The 15,560-nt window shown below is 42.7% G+C and overlaps 1 protein-coding gene across 3 annotated transcripts in view; it reads left to right on the plus strand.

Annotated features, from left to right (window-relative positions):
* acap1 (ArfGAP with coiled-coil, ankyrin repeat and PH domains 1) overlaps window positions 1–15,548 on the plus strand; it is a 24,901-nt gene extending 9,353 nt beyond the window's left edge. For all 3 annotated transcript variants that reach the window (XM_073474767.1, XM_073474765.1, XM_073474766.1), the window contains 21 exons: window positions 1,976–2,095; window positions 2,358–2,411; window positions 2,568–2,626; window positions 3,623–3,806; window positions 4,766–4,810; window positions 4,927–5,022; window positions 7,139–7,213; window positions 7,369–7,481; window positions 7,697–7,748; window positions 7,879–7,979; window positions 8,193–8,304; window positions 8,494–8,708; window positions 8,787–8,856; window positions 9,038–9,132; window positions 10,351–10,544; window positions 10,840–10,890; window positions 11,425–11,600; window positions 12,142–12,251; window positions 13,292–13,402; window positions 13,492–13,553; window positions 14,897–15,548. In XM_073474767.1, coding sequence (XP_073330868.1) covers window positions 1,976–2,095; window positions 2,358–2,411; window positions 2,568–2,626; window positions 3,623–3,806; window positions 4,766–4,810; window positions 4,927–5,022; window positions 7,139–7,213; window positions 7,369–7,481; window positions 7,697–7,748; window positions 7,879–7,979; window positions 8,193–8,304; window positions 8,494–8,708; window positions 8,787–8,856; window positions 9,038–9,132; window positions 10,351–10,544; window positions 10,840–10,890; window positions 11,425–11,600; window positions 12,142–12,251; window positions 13,292–13,402; window positions 13,492–13,553; window positions 14,897–14,994 — 2,193 coding nt within the window. In that variant the 3' untranslated portion in view covers window positions 14,995–15,548. The remainder of the gene's footprint in view (window positions 1–1,975; window positions 2,096–2,357; window positions 2,412–2,567; window positions 2,627–3,622; window positions 3,807–4,765; window positions 4,811–4,926; window positions 5,023–7,138; window positions 7,214–7,368; window positions 7,482–7,696; window positions 7,749–7,878; window positions 7,980–8,192; window positions 8,305–8,493; window positions 8,709–8,786; window positions 8,857–9,037; window positions 9,133–10,350; window positions 10,545–10,839; window positions 10,891–11,424; window positions 11,601–12,141; window positions 12,252–13,291; window positions 13,403–13,491; window positions 13,554–14,896) is intronic.
* Window positions 15,549–15,560: the final 12 nt, after the last annotated feature.

The following is a 15,560-nucleotide window of genomic DNA, read 5'->3' on the forward strand; positions in this document are numbered from 1 at the left end:
CATGTAACTTTCCCTGCCAATCACTGTGTGTGGCAACAGTGATTTAGAAGAATCTGGACTAACTGGGTTGAAGCACCTCAGGGCAACTTTTATCTGTATTGTACAGTGCCCTTGAGCAAAGCACTGACGTCAAACCAGCTCCAGTGCTGCTGCACTGTTGTTGAACTTTGGCCTCACTGTCTAAGAAAGAAAGAGGAGTTTGCTTGCTTACTTGCTTGTACAAGTACTCAACATTAAATTTTTTGAGAATTGGGATTTGAGAAAGCGATCCTGTTTTTTCCTGTTCTGTCGGTTCTGATACCGTACAGCATGGTATCGAGTTGTAACATGTCTGGTCTGCAGACAAATAAACAATAGACTTTCGGATGGGTGTTGAGACCATGGTGGAGGAAAAGGACCATATGTTTTGTGTATAATTTGCAAAATAACAATATAAATAAGATGTAAATACACAGATAAAGTGCAATTAACAAATTTTTTTTACTTGATTTCAGTATTCGAGTAAATGTATTTAGTTACATTACACCACTGCCACAGTACCATAAAAGAAAAGGGCATTTGCAAGATTTTAAAACCAAGATAACACATCATGTTGCCCACGATGCATTCAATGTCCCACTTATGCATCTGCTGTCTGCTTGAAGGAGATTGACTGAAGAGATAACGGTTCGTTATTAACCCATTATTATCAGTGTAAATGTTGGATAAGCTAAAAGAAACTGTAGTATATTAAAGGCTCTTTCACACCCACACAGGCGTTTTTACTTATTCCTGCTGGCAAGACCTCTGCTCTGATTAACTAAATGTAGCCTAGTTATTAAAAAGGATAAACGTGTAGCCTAGGTTGTCCAATGCTTACAGGTGCAGCAAAGCTAGCTTGATACTTGCTAAAATGGTGCGATAACAGTAGTCCAAGAAGAGTTAAAGTGGCTCAGAAATGTCTCTTACACTGGAATATCTAGCTGATGTTCGCTAACGGTAGCTAACATTAACAACCATAAAGCTAGTAGCATACCAGAGTAGGAGAGGCTAAAGCTGCTTAACTTTATTGTAGTCTGCAGTTTAATGTATATGTGGCCGTTTCTTTCCTTAGTTTTATTATACAATTAATAGAATTGAAAGCTATATCAATCCATTTACAGTAACCAACCAAACGTCACCAAATCATAAGTTCCTCCTCAGCTCTTCAAAGCTTTATAGCATATTTCAGGTCATTTTTATGGCATTACAGACGACACGTAACTGTTTTGGTTCATTCTCACTGCTCTCCTCAGCGTCATTTCCAGGCAGAACGCTCTGAAATCCAACTGTGCACCACCACCGGCTAGCTAGCCTTGTTAACAACTAGCTGGTGATCATAGCGGCGCATTTAGCAGCTAACGAGCTAGACTTTTCTCTTGGGACACGGTGGAGACCAAAAACTGAGCTACAAGAAGAGTGAATATTGGACTTACAACAACTCGCAGCTTCTTCCACTTCAAAGTAATGAAGCTTTAGTCTCCAGTAGGAATGTACTTTCTGATGTATATTACTTTTTTAAAATAGTGTGACTGTTCAATATGTAATTCTTTATGTACATTAGCTGTCATCATCTGTTAATAGGCGGTCTTGCTTCATACATGTTTTTCTTTAAACTCAAAAGAACAACCTAAAACTCCGACTGTGTTCTTGTGCAATCAAATAAAAGTGATTATAACATCCAGCCTGTAAAATCTGGCAATGTTCTGACTATAATGCAGTTTTATGAACTCCAGACCGTATTTAACAGAAGCTGGAGGATATATTCAGCGTGTGCAGTCATTATGCTCGATTAGAGTAACCTCTAACTCAGGCTGCTTTATCGCCTTAATGTGCGGGCTCCTGGAATAACTCCTCGTTATGTTTAATTATTCATCCTGACTAGTCACCTCGAGTCTCTGTTGTTTGAGTGTTCAGGAGGAACTTGACCGTGCTGTTGCGTGTTTGTGTCATCCAGCTTGTGAAACAATGCCAGGCCATGCTGGAGGCGGGCAGGGTCTACTGCCAGACCAGCAAGAGCTTTGTCAACGGCCTGCGGGAGCTCGGACACCAGTGCTCCGGGGACAGCATGATGGAGGTGAGTGTAGCACAAGTCGTCAGGGAGTCATTTTCATTTTTCCGCTCAGATTACTCAAAGAAAGTGTTTCGCTGAGTGTCATTAAACTATGAAATTTTGAATATTTTGAGCATATTTGCACAACCTTTCTTGCAGAACGTGGGTTTAAATGAGACTTGATGGGCTGACTTGAACCTCGGATCACAATCTGCACTCAGGAATGTTTTTTATAGATAAAATGCTGATGAAATGCAGAGTCTAATCTCAGATGTCTGTCTTGCAGGAGTGTTTGGACAAATTTTCCAAAAAGCTGTCCATCATCTTGGAAGCTCAGGGGGTGAGTCTGTCTGTCTGGGTCTATCTTGACTCTTACCAGTGTGCTGTATGTGGTCGGACAAGGCTGCAGAAGCACATCGTTGAACGCATTACATTTGACATTTAGCAGTTGTCTGTGCTCTCTGTGATAGATTTGTCTCTGCTGCTTCCCTTTCAGGAAGTGATTGAGACCACACAGAAGTCAGTGAAGTTGAAGCTGCAGAACTTTGTCAAAGAGTGAGTGAGCTGCTCTGTTCGTTTCATCTAATCTTCTTCTCTACTCAGCCACCTTCTTCAGACTGAGTCACTCTGCTGCATCTCTGCCAAACATTAGCACGCCACATGGAGAAAATATCAGAGGCTTTTGATCCTTCATTTTAGTTCTCTTTTGACTTTGTCCTTCAGGCTGCTCTCATTAATGGGAATGATCCGGTGGATTACATGAGAGAGAGGATGTCTTGCGGCCTGTGACAATAGCGATTAGCCGGATTTATAGCCAGTGACACATTTTGAATGTGGTTTAACCCTCTGAGCTTGCAGGTCTCTTGTCAAAGAAACAAACAGGAAGGCATGAAAGCTGATACTTTCTTCCTCAAGCAAGCTTTATTAAAGGAGCAATATGTAAGACTTGTGGTTGAAAAGGTAAACAAAAACATTATCATCAGAATGTGAGTAAATAGCAGTTTTGACATTATGTCGTCTGTGTATTGTGTTGCAGAGATATCTACTGAAGTTAGCATGCTAACCAGCTAGCTCCAGCCGTCCCCGGTGCAAAGCCTGTGTGTTAGCAGTGTGAACGATAACATAACCCTGGTCCCTGAGCTCCCAGTCTAAATGGCTAGCTGCGCAGCTAACCGAGCTGACTAGCTAAGGGCAGCTACAATTAGCAGCAGTTAGCGATTACTCTGGTTCTTACTGTACAAATAGCACCTTATACCTTATACCACCACCACATTGCAAAAATGACTTATAAATATACTATTTACAAGTAAATTATATAAATCTGCAGGTAAATAATCTAGAAACCTGATTAATTCTTCAAGAACAACCCGTTGTTTCCTGTTAAATTAGCTTGTAAACTGACTTTACAATCCATAACTCCCTAAGACAATAGCTAATGTATCTGTAGTTTCTTCAACAGCTTTAATTTATTTGTCAAATAAAGGTTAAATACACACAGAAGCTGGACGATCATAACAAATGTTCCTTGTCCCTTCCCTTCCTCTCTTCCAGGGATGTGCGTCGGTTCAAAGATGTGCGCAAGGAGTTTGAGCGCAGCAGCGAATGTCTGGAGGGGGCACAGGGGAGGAACGCTCAGGCCCCGCGGGGGAAAGTACACGAGGTGGAGGAGGCGAGCAACGCTCTGCTCAACGCACGCAGGACCTTTCGGTCTGGGGCCCTTGATTACGTCCTGGAGGTGAGAATGAATGCTGGGTGTAGTAAAAATCACACTTTTTCTGTCCTTCAATGTTTTATACGTTCTTGTGCATGTAAAAGATCTTGAAAGTTAAAAAGGTAAAAGTTCGCACCAACAGAAACGCCTCATTAGTAGTCCTGCCTTTAATTCTGCGACTTTGTGACATCACACTATGTCACCATGTCACACGTTTGCATAATTTATGCCTAGAAGCTAGTTTGGCATGTAAGAATTGATTTAGCACAGCTGCTCTGTTGTTGTTAGTGGTGTTGGCTCGGGCGTGTGGGAGCTGACCAATCAGAGCAGACTGGATATTCAGGAGGGGGGGCCTTAAAGAGACAGGCGCTAAAACAGAGCATTTCAGACAGAGCTGCAGCACTGGACAGTACGAGAAAACAGCTGTGTTTTTTGAGCACTAAAGCATGTAATTTGTAATTTGCATGTGTATTCCAGTAGTAACCCAAAATAAAAGTATGAACCTGAAAATTAACATTATACATCTTCTTTAATGAAGACTGTCACACTTGCACCAGGAAGTGCACTTTATTTAGCTCTCTTTATTTTGCATTGATCTCAATCTTATCTTGCACCTTTACGAACAGGATGATAGTAGTGTTTCTATATTTGGCTTCATCTGCTGCTGTTTTAATTTTTTTCTATTTTTCTATCAAATATCTGCTGCAATAATAATAATAATAATTTGGTGTATTAATTCCTTTACCTTAACTTGTGTTCAAACCTCAGCAGACTCAGTCTTATAAGCAGTACATCAGCCTGGACAATATATACAACAGCACGTCTGATTATAGTTGTGCTTCTGCTGTTTTGAATGATAACAGGTTTGCCTTGGGGCTCCTCTCCATACTTGTGGTTGTGGCTCTCAGAGGTTTAACTGGTCTGTGAGTTTTTCGGCTATGGAAATATGAAGTGTCTTTAACTGCTGCTTCCTTTTGTTTCAGATTAATGTGATTGAAGCCAAGAAGAAGACCGACATTTTGATGGCAGTGAGTTCATGTTGACCTAGTTCATTTTGTGGCTTTTGCAAAGATGTGGTCTTTACTGTACCGATACAAGAGTAGATGTAAGAGTTCTTCTCAATCATTTCTTGCTGTCATGTCAGGTGCTGTCACTGATGGAGGCCCAGGCCCAGTTCTTCCAACATGGCCACCAGTCTCTGTCAGAACTGGATGAATATCGACGAAAACTGAATGAAGAGGTAACTTCCTGTTCGAGCCTGATTTATCTAATTTCCTTTGCTGCAACTGCATTTGCACCAGTCTTGTGAGGTTCTAACGTTGCGTTCAATAACACAGCTGGCTTTTATACAAATACTAACTACATAAATAACAGCAAAATAGACTTATTTGCTCTCAGTAAACTGAAACCACTATTAGCACGCTAACTGTGTGGCTAAAGCTAGGAGGTGACTAGCCTAGCTTAGCACAAAGACTGGAAGCAGGGGTAAACAGCTTGCCCAGCCCTCGTTTAAAGTTTAAAAATATACATATTACGAGCTATTAAAATTTAGAAGTGCTGGTAAGCTTTTTTTTTTTTACTTTGGGAATCACCACGCTACGTGTTTACCCCCTGCTTACAGTCTTTATGCTAAGTTAGGCTAATTGAACCCCCAGCTCTAACTTCACACTCAATGAACACAAATAAAAATGATCTCAATCTTCTCATCTAACTTGGCAAGACGACAAATAGTTATTTCCCAAATGTCTTACTCATATTTTAACCACATCTGAATTCAGTTGAATTCTGTTGAATTCTGTTGCACAAGAGGACTTCCCATGTGGCAGTGAGGTGTTACATGGCCTGAAAATCCTCTGTTGAAAGAAGATTGACTGTCATGAAAGATAGATAGATAGATAGATTTTAGCTGTGAGAAATGAGATGAATGTATTTAAAAGAAAGCAAAAACAGCACAAGGACCCTTTAGTAGCCGCTCTGGAGCCACCGTGGCGGAGGGTTTTGACTACTGGTGTAGTCATGTTTTGTTGAGCACGTCTCTTTATTTTGTTTGTCTTTGTTGCTCAACAACATACAAGGATGCAGAAGTGACATGATGGGGCTGAAACAAAGAAAAAAGCAAAGTTTTGTAACACACAAACTATTTTTCTGTGTTTTTTTTTCCTCTAAACTTTGCCTTTTTTATTGTAAAAACTAACAGTTGTTCAAATGAACCCTGATTGGAGAGTTTTTGACTGGTTACAAGCAAAAATCTTGTATCCAATGTATTTCAACAGCTATTGGCAGTAATCTGGCATAAAGGCAGTAGTTAAAGAGAAGATGACCACAATGCAGGCTTCAAAAATTCAAAAGGACTTATTTTATGAGACAGGAAATGGATTCAAAACAGTCTATTCTGGCATCTGTAGTGATAAAACCATAAATATAGTCCGGGCAAACTGCATCACATCAGTTCTTGGCGTTTATCTAAAGGGGGGCGGGGCCGAGGAGTCACAAGATGACATCACACCATCGTTCATCGTGACAGGAAAAAGTGAGCAACAACAGGAAATATTTCACATGTCTGTGTGCGTGTCTGTGTGTGTGTGTCAGTGTGTTAGTTCCTGCTCTTTGACTGTCCAAATAGGAAAAACGTTTTGCTCCGTCAACCTTGAACATCAGCAGTATTACTGCCGAGTGTTTTTGCTTAATGTAAAGAATTTAAAACGGGAAAAGGAGTTTGTCAGCGATTCACTGGCCGAATCAAACCCCAACAAAGCTCTTCCTGTTTCAACAGGAAATGATAGGAAGGAGAACGAGCAGATGAGAGAGAGACACTGAGGAATAATATGCCAAACAGAGAAACCACCAGTGGTGCTCCTCTGTTTGGCACAGGATGTAGGAAGAGGTTCGACTCTTCCTAATTCCTGTTTCCTGAAGAGCAACTCTGCGGGAGTGATAACCTATCCTGAACTTCACAGAGGCAAAAATGTTAGAGAGGAAAGAGGAAAGGAAAGAGGGGAAAGTTGTCCTACAGCACAGTGAAGAGACAGAAAAGACAAGACAACAACTAAACAGGCAGGAATAAATCATGAGAGAATCATATGTGCATCAACCAGACTCCATTCATTTTTTACACATTTTTAGAAGACATTTATGTGTCATTGAGCAAGGCACTTAATCATTTCCTGTTTCACTTAGCATACAAATCAGTTAATGTATCCATTGCATAAGAGCTCTTTAAAACCGTTGATGTTGGCTTCCAGAATAAAGCCTCAGTGAGCGAGACGCATTTATAAGGGTTCTCATAAAAAGACGAAAATTTAAAAATCAATATTTGTGTCTGGAGAATGACCTCTGCGTCTGTTTCTGTTTAACAGCACACTCAGTTCGTTCTGGATGCTGCCCGGGAGAAGAGGGACATGGAGCAGAGACACGCCGCAATCAAGAAAAAGGTCTGCTTTTACAAAAATGAACACTGAAACACACACTTCTACACACTTTAAACCACAATGTTACAAAAACAACAACAGGAAAAGGCCTTTTACTGGATAAACAATGCTGCAAATTCAACTACAGTGACACTAAGTGGCTTCTGAAATATTTCTAGGATGTGTCCTACGATGACTCCATCATGGATTTCAATGCTGATGCAGCTAACGGGATCGCCATGGAGGGATACCTCTACAAGAGGGCCAGCAACGCCTTCAAGACCTGGAGCAGGTACAAGTTTACCCACGACATGTCTCACACAGAACAGCTGCATTGTGTTTTGCGCCTTTTCTCCCACCGTACATCTCACTAAGAGGACTCAAACGTCCACTGTGTTGGAAAATAGTTTCGACAGTTTGTGCTGTGAGTTTCCACTGTTCGTCTTTTCCGTCTTTGCTGATTAATCGTCGATTTTATGACCTTTTGGTGTTCTCCCTCCACTGCAGGCGTTGGTTTTCAATTCAGAAAAATCAGCTGGTGTATCAGAAGAAATTCAAGGTATGTTGCTAAATAAACGTAGCTGTCTTCTTCAAAGATTTGATTAGCCATGCATAGAACAAAGATCTCTCTGCAAATACTAAGATGTGAGTGTTGACCTGTGTGTTCTTCCTGTTTGCGTCTCTCGCAGGACCAGCCCACAGTTGTGGTGGAAGACCTGCGTCTTTGCACAGTGAAGCCCAGTACTGAAAATGAGAGACGGTTCTGCTTTGAAGTGGTCTCCCCGTCAAAGTGAGTGTGCGTGTGGGCGAAGTTCATGTATACGTGTTGAAGCGATGGCGGTGAATTTTTCATCAGCGTTAAGTGTGCAGATTAGAGCGTCCTGCAAAAGTGGGCCGTGTGTGTGTGGTTGTGATAATTTTTCCATGTTAATCTCGTGTGCTGAGAAATTAGATGATTACAGTGTGTGTGTGTGTGTGTGTGTGTGTGTGTGTGTGTGTGTAGGTGTTGTTTGTTGCAGGCAGACTCAGATAGGCAGCAGCAGGCGTGGATAAGCGCCGTCCAAAACAGCATCGCCTCAGCCTTTCAGGAGCGCAGAGAGGATCCACACAGCCCAGTGAGAACACACACACACACACACACACACACACACACACACACACACACACACACACAGAACACACACACACATACGTTATCTTTTACATCTGCATTTTTCTGTGGGAGTTTAATCCGATGAGGTACAGAAGAAGCGGTGTGCCTTTGTGCATCTCCTCATTCCTGTGTGTGTGTGTGTGGTAATCAGAGACAGCGCTGCAGCTCGATGTCGGCGGGCACTTTGGGAGGAGGTGGAGGAGGAGGCGGAGGAGCAGATCAGGAGAGCGAGGGCTGCAAGGCGCTGGAGGAGGTTCAGGCGATCCCTGGGAACAAGCAGTGCTGCGACTGCGGGGAGCCTGGTCCTGATTGGGCCTCCATCAACCTGGGCATCACGCTTTGTATCATCTGCTCAGGCATACACAGGTACACACTCAAACACACACACAGACACACACACACTTGGCTTTAAACTTTAGCTCTAATGGTTTCCTCCTCTAACAGGAGCCTGGGAGTCCATTTCTCCAAAGTGCGCTCCCTCACTCTGGACTCGTGGGAGCCAGAGCTCATTAAGGTAATTTAACCTTTTAACCACGACAGCTCCACAGCCTCATTACTGCCTCTTCTCTGTTAACAACAAAATCCACAGAGTATGAGGATTATGTAATGCATTATGCAATAGTTTACTTTAAATAAACTCTCCAACTAGCTCTGAGAGACATTCACATTCTTTCTTATCTCCCTGCTTCCTTTAGTTGATGTGTGAATTAGGGAACACAGTCATCAACAGGATCTACGAGGCCCGGATTGATGAGATCACCATCAAGAAGCCCCACGCCTCCAGTCCCAGGTACAAACAATCCACACTAGCCAAAGACTGTATGTAAAGACGGACGACGTGTCTTCACTTCCTCACATAAAACTGAAGAAAATGCACAAAATGTGTGAAAATTAACTTATTATTTCCTGTCTTTGTTTTCCCTTTACCTGGAAAAATTCTCAAGATTCTAATAATGATGATCTCTACAGGATATGTGTCAGTCAGCATTTTTTTTATCACAGCATCTATTTACATACAACATATCTTATTAATTGAAATATTGGCAGGAGGCTGTGTGTCAGCTTTGTTCTGTGTTCATGAAAGCAGTTCTTCTTAACCTGTTTTCAAAATAAGTCGTGTTCGGTGCTCCATGATGAGACAAAAGTACACAAGTGGACTACAAACTTGTCTCTGAAGGGGCTTTTTTTTCCAAATGCTAAACATTTTCCAGCCTCATCTGTCAAGCCGTTGATCCAACATGTCTGTAGCTGCAGAAATGCACTCTTCATCTCCCCCTGCTGTCACGTTGACGTCATTACATTTACTTCTTCCTGTGTGTGTTGTGTTTTTGCATTGATTGAACACAAACTTGTGCTCCAGCTCGTCACGACTCTGAAAAGAGTCTGACAAAGATCAGAGGTTCAGTGGCTGAATTTTACAGAGTTAACCTCTGCAAAGATTCCATGTGGTTTACAGATGATTGTATCAGCGGCCTATGACGCTGTTAGAATTATTTCTTGACTTCCTCTTTTCTCCTCTGTGGCGTCGCAGCAGACAGGAAGTGCCACAGGTACACGACACAGATGGTAAACGTCGTGACTAAAGCCTCCTCCGGAAACTCGCTGTGAGGCTGCATGCTTTCTGCGGCATGAGCTTTCAGTCTCGTCTCGTCTGGCCTTACTTTATTTGGTTGTTTTTCAGTCCTGCTCCCGTTGGAGTAGTTGCTTCTCTTGTACAAAGGAGGCACTTTAAATAGACGTCGTTTTAACTGAATTTATTACTTCATTAAAAGACAACGAGTGCCTTGGGATATGTGTTACGCATTCTTGTCTCACAGCTGCACAAGCAAGTTGTGGAGTCAAACTGAGTACAAGTAAAGCCAGAAACAGACTGTCAAATACAGCCCTGCATGTCGGCTTCTTTGTTTTAGAAATTGTCTCGTTTATGTGAGAAGGTTGCTGTAGAGATATAAATTATATTAATTCCCTTCATCTCTCTCACTCTTCCGTTGTCATTTCTGTCCCTCAGAGGAGACAAGGAGTCGTGGATCCGATCAAAGTATGTGGAAAAGAAGTTTATCCAAAAGCTGCCCGAGACCGGCAGGAACCCCCTGCTGAGGCGATCCAGCGCCAGGAGGAACCGAGCGACCACGCAGGACCGGACTGTCCAGCGACCGCCGCTCAAACCCAAACCAAACCGAGCCACTCTGCCTCGGGTCACAGGTAAATACAAATAGACTGGTATCAAGACTGACTGACAGTGGGCATTTAAAGGTCTAATAACTCTGTTGGTCGCCTGCTTTTTGTCAAGATCATCGCTCACTTACTTCTGCTGATGTCAACAAAAAAGAAGCACACACTCGCACATTCCCTAATCTTGGTGATCCAGCAAAAGTTGATAATCCTGAGGGCCTTGCCTGCTCTATTTCATGTGTGCTGTTGCAGTCAGCAGGATAAACCAGTAATCGTGGCTCTCTCTCTCTCTCTCTCTCTCTCTCTCCCTCCCTCTCCCCCTCAGGGCTGAGCCCCAGTGACCTTGTCCAAAAGAACAATTCAAGCTTTCACAAAGGTGAGATAAAACACACTCATGCAAACACACACTGATGCACTCGTCTGACCTGACAACAAAAGCATGCTTGTACAATGTGTTCAGCATGGACTGTGGACACACACGCCTTAAATCTGTTAAAGCTCTCAAATTAAGCTCATTATTGGGTTCATATTTTTATTTCGACTAGAAAATGTTTACATTCTTTAATGTTCAAAAAACACATTATTTGGTCCGTCACTGCAGCACCTCTATTCACCCTCGGTCTGAACACTCTGTTTTAGTGCCCCTCTCTTTAAGGCCACCCTCCAGAAAACCCTGTCTGCTCTGATTGGTCAGCTCTCACAGCCCTGAGCAGGCACCACCCACCAACATTCTCCATGGATTGAGCGATTTAATACTTTCAAAGTAATTGTAAAGCACCTAGACCTGCTTTATAATCAAAAAAGGAACTTTCTCCAATATGGGAGCTTTAATTTGAGCCTCTACAGCAGAAAAACAACCAGCAGTATGTGTTTGACAGTTCAGTTGAAGTTAACCCTCTGGTCCCCTCAGACATGGACGAGGAAGAAGAGGATCTGAGTGGGCTCCACCCCGGGGCGCTGCTGTATCGCTCGGCAGCCCTGCAGAACTTCCCCGTCATGGCTGACGCTTTGGCCCACGGAGCCGACGTCAACTGGGTCAACGTGGCCGAGGAGTCCAGCACGCCGCTGATACAGGCCGTCTCAGCAGTAAGGACAGCATTACATTATATTCATGGTCCCCAGAGGATGAATCATGATGATTTCGATGATCTCTCCTACAGCAGCACAATCATTTTTGTTTTACCTCTTGGCCGTCCCTGTAGCATCAACATCAGGCCAACATTTCAACCTCTACACAAGCAAAACTGAAGATATAACAGCAAATAAACGTGAAAAAAATACCTAAAACATTCGTGCTCCTCAGAGGATGAACTGTTCTCATTTTGGAGACTACATGAGCTTTCCTGTAGAATCACCCTCAGGTCTCAATGTTGCACTCAAAATATATAATCACTGCTATGAAACTTGCTAACCAGGGGGATAAACCCTCAGGATACAATTTACATTTTTAGCCTAGATGGACCAACACTTTGCAGCCTTCAGGAGTCTTTATAAATGTAGTCTTGTTGCGTTAACCTGTCTAGACAAGGTGATAATAAGGAGAGGTTCAGTGAGGATCACACAGGTTATGTAAATGTACTGTAAAAATACGGAAACGACAGCTCACGTGTTCCTGTTTCCTCACCAGAACGCCCTGGCAGCCTGCGAGTTCCTGCTGCAGAACGGCGCTAACGTCAACCAGGTGGACAGCAACGGGAGAGGGCCGCTTCATCACGCCACCATCCTGGGTCACACAGGGTAAGATGCACTGTCACACGTACGTAACAGTCCATTCAAGAACACAGCTCCATAGCTCCAAGCACGAATAAGCTACAGGAACTTTATTCAGGAACAAATGATAGAATGATAAGAAAAAGTAGAAGGGGACACAATGCTTTTGTCAAAGGGCCAAAATCAGCACAACTGACAGACTATTTAATTCCAGAGACTAACAATGACCAATCTGATAAGTAACAATAAAATCTACCGTGCCCAAAACTATTAGCAGACCTAAATAGATTCACCCAGCTTGCCCAAATGACATTCCCATGTTTGGTATAGTGAGAAATCTCAGCAGAAAGGAAGTGACACAAAAGAGTCTGTTGAAGAGCAGCGAGCACACTGAAGTCACGCAGTTGACACTTCTTTGCAACCTGACTTCTTTATCTTCAAGCATCTCTGCGCAGTCAAACGTGTTGCCCACTGTAGCTTTACAGCAGCACGTCTACTAAGTAATCTTTGCTGATTGAATGCGGTTGTTTATTTGGCGATCTAAAAGCAAGAAAAGGTAGATAACAGGTAGCTCATTATTTCACAGAGTCGTACCTATACCCGGACTGCTTATCAAAAGAAAGTCTAAGCAGCATCTGACTCTAATCTTATCTGGCCGAGGTCAGATTGCAGGCTTCAGCTGTAGAGAATAAATTAAAAGCACGTGTTTTTGTTTTCTTTTACAGTCCATTCAAGAACACAGCTCCATAGCTCCAAGAACTAATAGGCTACAGGAACTTTATTCAGGAAGAAAACAAGGAACTTAGTGTCCCCTTTGTGCACCCCTGTTTCAAATTCATTTGAAAAACCGTGAAGATTAAGCAAAGTCATCCAAGAATGAATTTCAAAACGATGTTCTTCCTATTCATTGTTGTACAAATCTGATGATAGAATAGATGTAATAAATGGAGAAACCGTTAGATTTTAGTTCCTCCTCGTGAAACCCACATAAGGATCTTGATTTCCTGAAATGTTTCCTGTGCACACACACACTCTCACTCTCTCTTTCTGTCTCTATGATGCTCCAGGTTGGTTTGTCTCTTTCTGAAGCGAGGAGCAGACTACAACGCCAGAGACAAGAACCAGAAAGACCCCATAACAATCGCTGTGGACAACGCCAACGCCGACATCGTCACTTTGTGAGTCCAGTGGACCAGGAGAACCTCTTACATCACTGTGCAAACCAGTTACCAACAGCAGTCTTTCTAACTGATCTTCTCCATTTCAGGCTGCGGATCGCCAAGATGAACAAGGAGATGCGGGAGATGGACGGAGCGTTTGGCCAATCAGGTCACTCAGGGGGGCAGGGATCTGGGGGTTTATTGAGCGGGAGTGGAGGTGGGCTGGCCCACACCAGGAAGAGCCTGCAGGCTATAAAGAACCACATAAGTGGCTGGGCTCTGGGGGGGCAGAATGATTAGTGGGGTTAAAAAGTCCCTGGACAGGAGACAGGCGGTGAGACTGGAATGAGCTAAAAGGAAAACATGTTTTGTCTAGTTGTTAAGCATTAGAAATCACTGGCTTTGCAGTGTCATGTGATGTTTATCTGCAGCGAATTATCCAGGCCTCGCACACGTCGTTCAAGGAAACTTGGAAGAAAAAACTGCCTTCGATGAGAAAGCTTAAAATGCAGGGTACGACAATATGAAGGCTCAAGGACTTAAACGGAAACAGATTTATTTATCAGTGAAGACAGAAAAAATGTCTTGTGAAACACGGCAGGAACATTGTGAGAGATGTTGTTGCACTTTGAACCACAAACGCACATCATGCTGCACTTTGAAACCCACAAAATCTCCAAATACCTTGTTGATAAAGAGTGCTGCATGTGGGTGTTTCCAATGTTTCACTGAGGTTAAGAGAATGTATATATAAGAGACCTCTATCAGGCCTATTTTTACTGATATTTGTATATATGGGATATTTTTATATGCAGGATGTACAGTGTTGTTTATATGTTGTTATATAAGCTGAATCCAGTGTTGGGTTTGTTTCTCAAGGACGACTTTCTCCTCTATTCTGTGAATAGTTTGAACTCTTGTTATATATGACCTGTTTGTATTTATCTGTGCTGTAGCTCTTGAGCTTAAGATTAGCCGTGGGTTTTTGTTTGCATTTTGTCATTTTGGCTCCTTTTCAAGCTGCACAGTCCATTCTGTCATGATTGTCCTTTTCAGCCGAGGCTTTTGTTGAGTTTCACTCATGAAGGAATGGAAACGTGATGCTTTTTGTCTGCTTGAAACATCTGCTGGTCAGTATTTGACGTGCTGTGCTCTATCACTGTGTGTCTTTGTCACTGTGTGCCTTTGCCCTTCTGCCCGCTGAGATGTCCGGCTGGTCTCAAGTGCTTGTGCAGTGTGCCACCTACTGCAATCTAAGAGGTAAAGTGCATGTGCATGTGTGTTTTATTTGTCCGGTTGCATGCTTCTCGCTTTAGGGCTACAATTTTAAATGCGTTCAGGAAATAGTTGGGAAGTGACAGCTTATTAGAGCTCAATGTGCCCCCAAAATGATGTAGCGTTTGATGATCTGAACACAGCTGTGGCACATTAAACCCCGACGAGATGACATTAATGCTTTAAAAAGTTGTTCTCTTAAAAACATCTCATGTCTCCATCTCTGCTTGTCTCCAGGTGATGATACCTACCACGACATCTTCAGAGACTTTTCACACATGGCCTCAAACAACCCCGAGAAGCTCAAACGCCGCAGCGCAGACCCCAAAACTTAACCAGCCTTTGCCTCCTCTTCTTCACCTCGCTGTACAGTACCACATTTAGAAAAGTATGCAGACACATCAGCACACATGTTCCCCTGGCTACCTGCCACATGTTCAGTCATAGCTCAGCTGGTGTTGACTTCAGAGGGGGACGAACTCTCCGAACAGTGAATTCTTTGTGCGAACACGTCAGAGCAGAACAATTGTGCCCGAGTGGGAACACTGCAACAGCTTTATGAGAGCAGCAGGAGGTGTCTTTATGTGTAGCAGAGGGTAACACCATCACTCTGCCAAGATTGTCCTAATTAAATCCTGTAAATCTGTTTCTTTTTTAAGCTAAAAGGGCTGTTTTTTATGTTCCTCTGCCATTTCTGTTGAAGTGTAACATGAAAAAGAAGTGAAAATGTTTGAAAATAGACAAAATTGTTGCAAAGTCTTCTATTCTGTTGTAACGTATGCAGATTTTTACATTTGGGATGTTTTTAGATGCTGTTCATGTCTGTTTTTTGTTAAACTGTGTCAGGTACTTGAGATTCATGAACAAATAAACCACAACGCAAAACTTATTTTAAGTGTGT

The sequence above is a fragment of the Pagrus major genome, chromosome 10 (assembly GCF_040436345.1).
Source record: "Pagrus major chromosome 10, Pma_NU_1.0".
NCBI classification, from domain to species: Eukaryota; Metazoa; Chordata; class Actinopteri; order Spariformes; family Sparidae; genus Pagrus; species Pagrus major.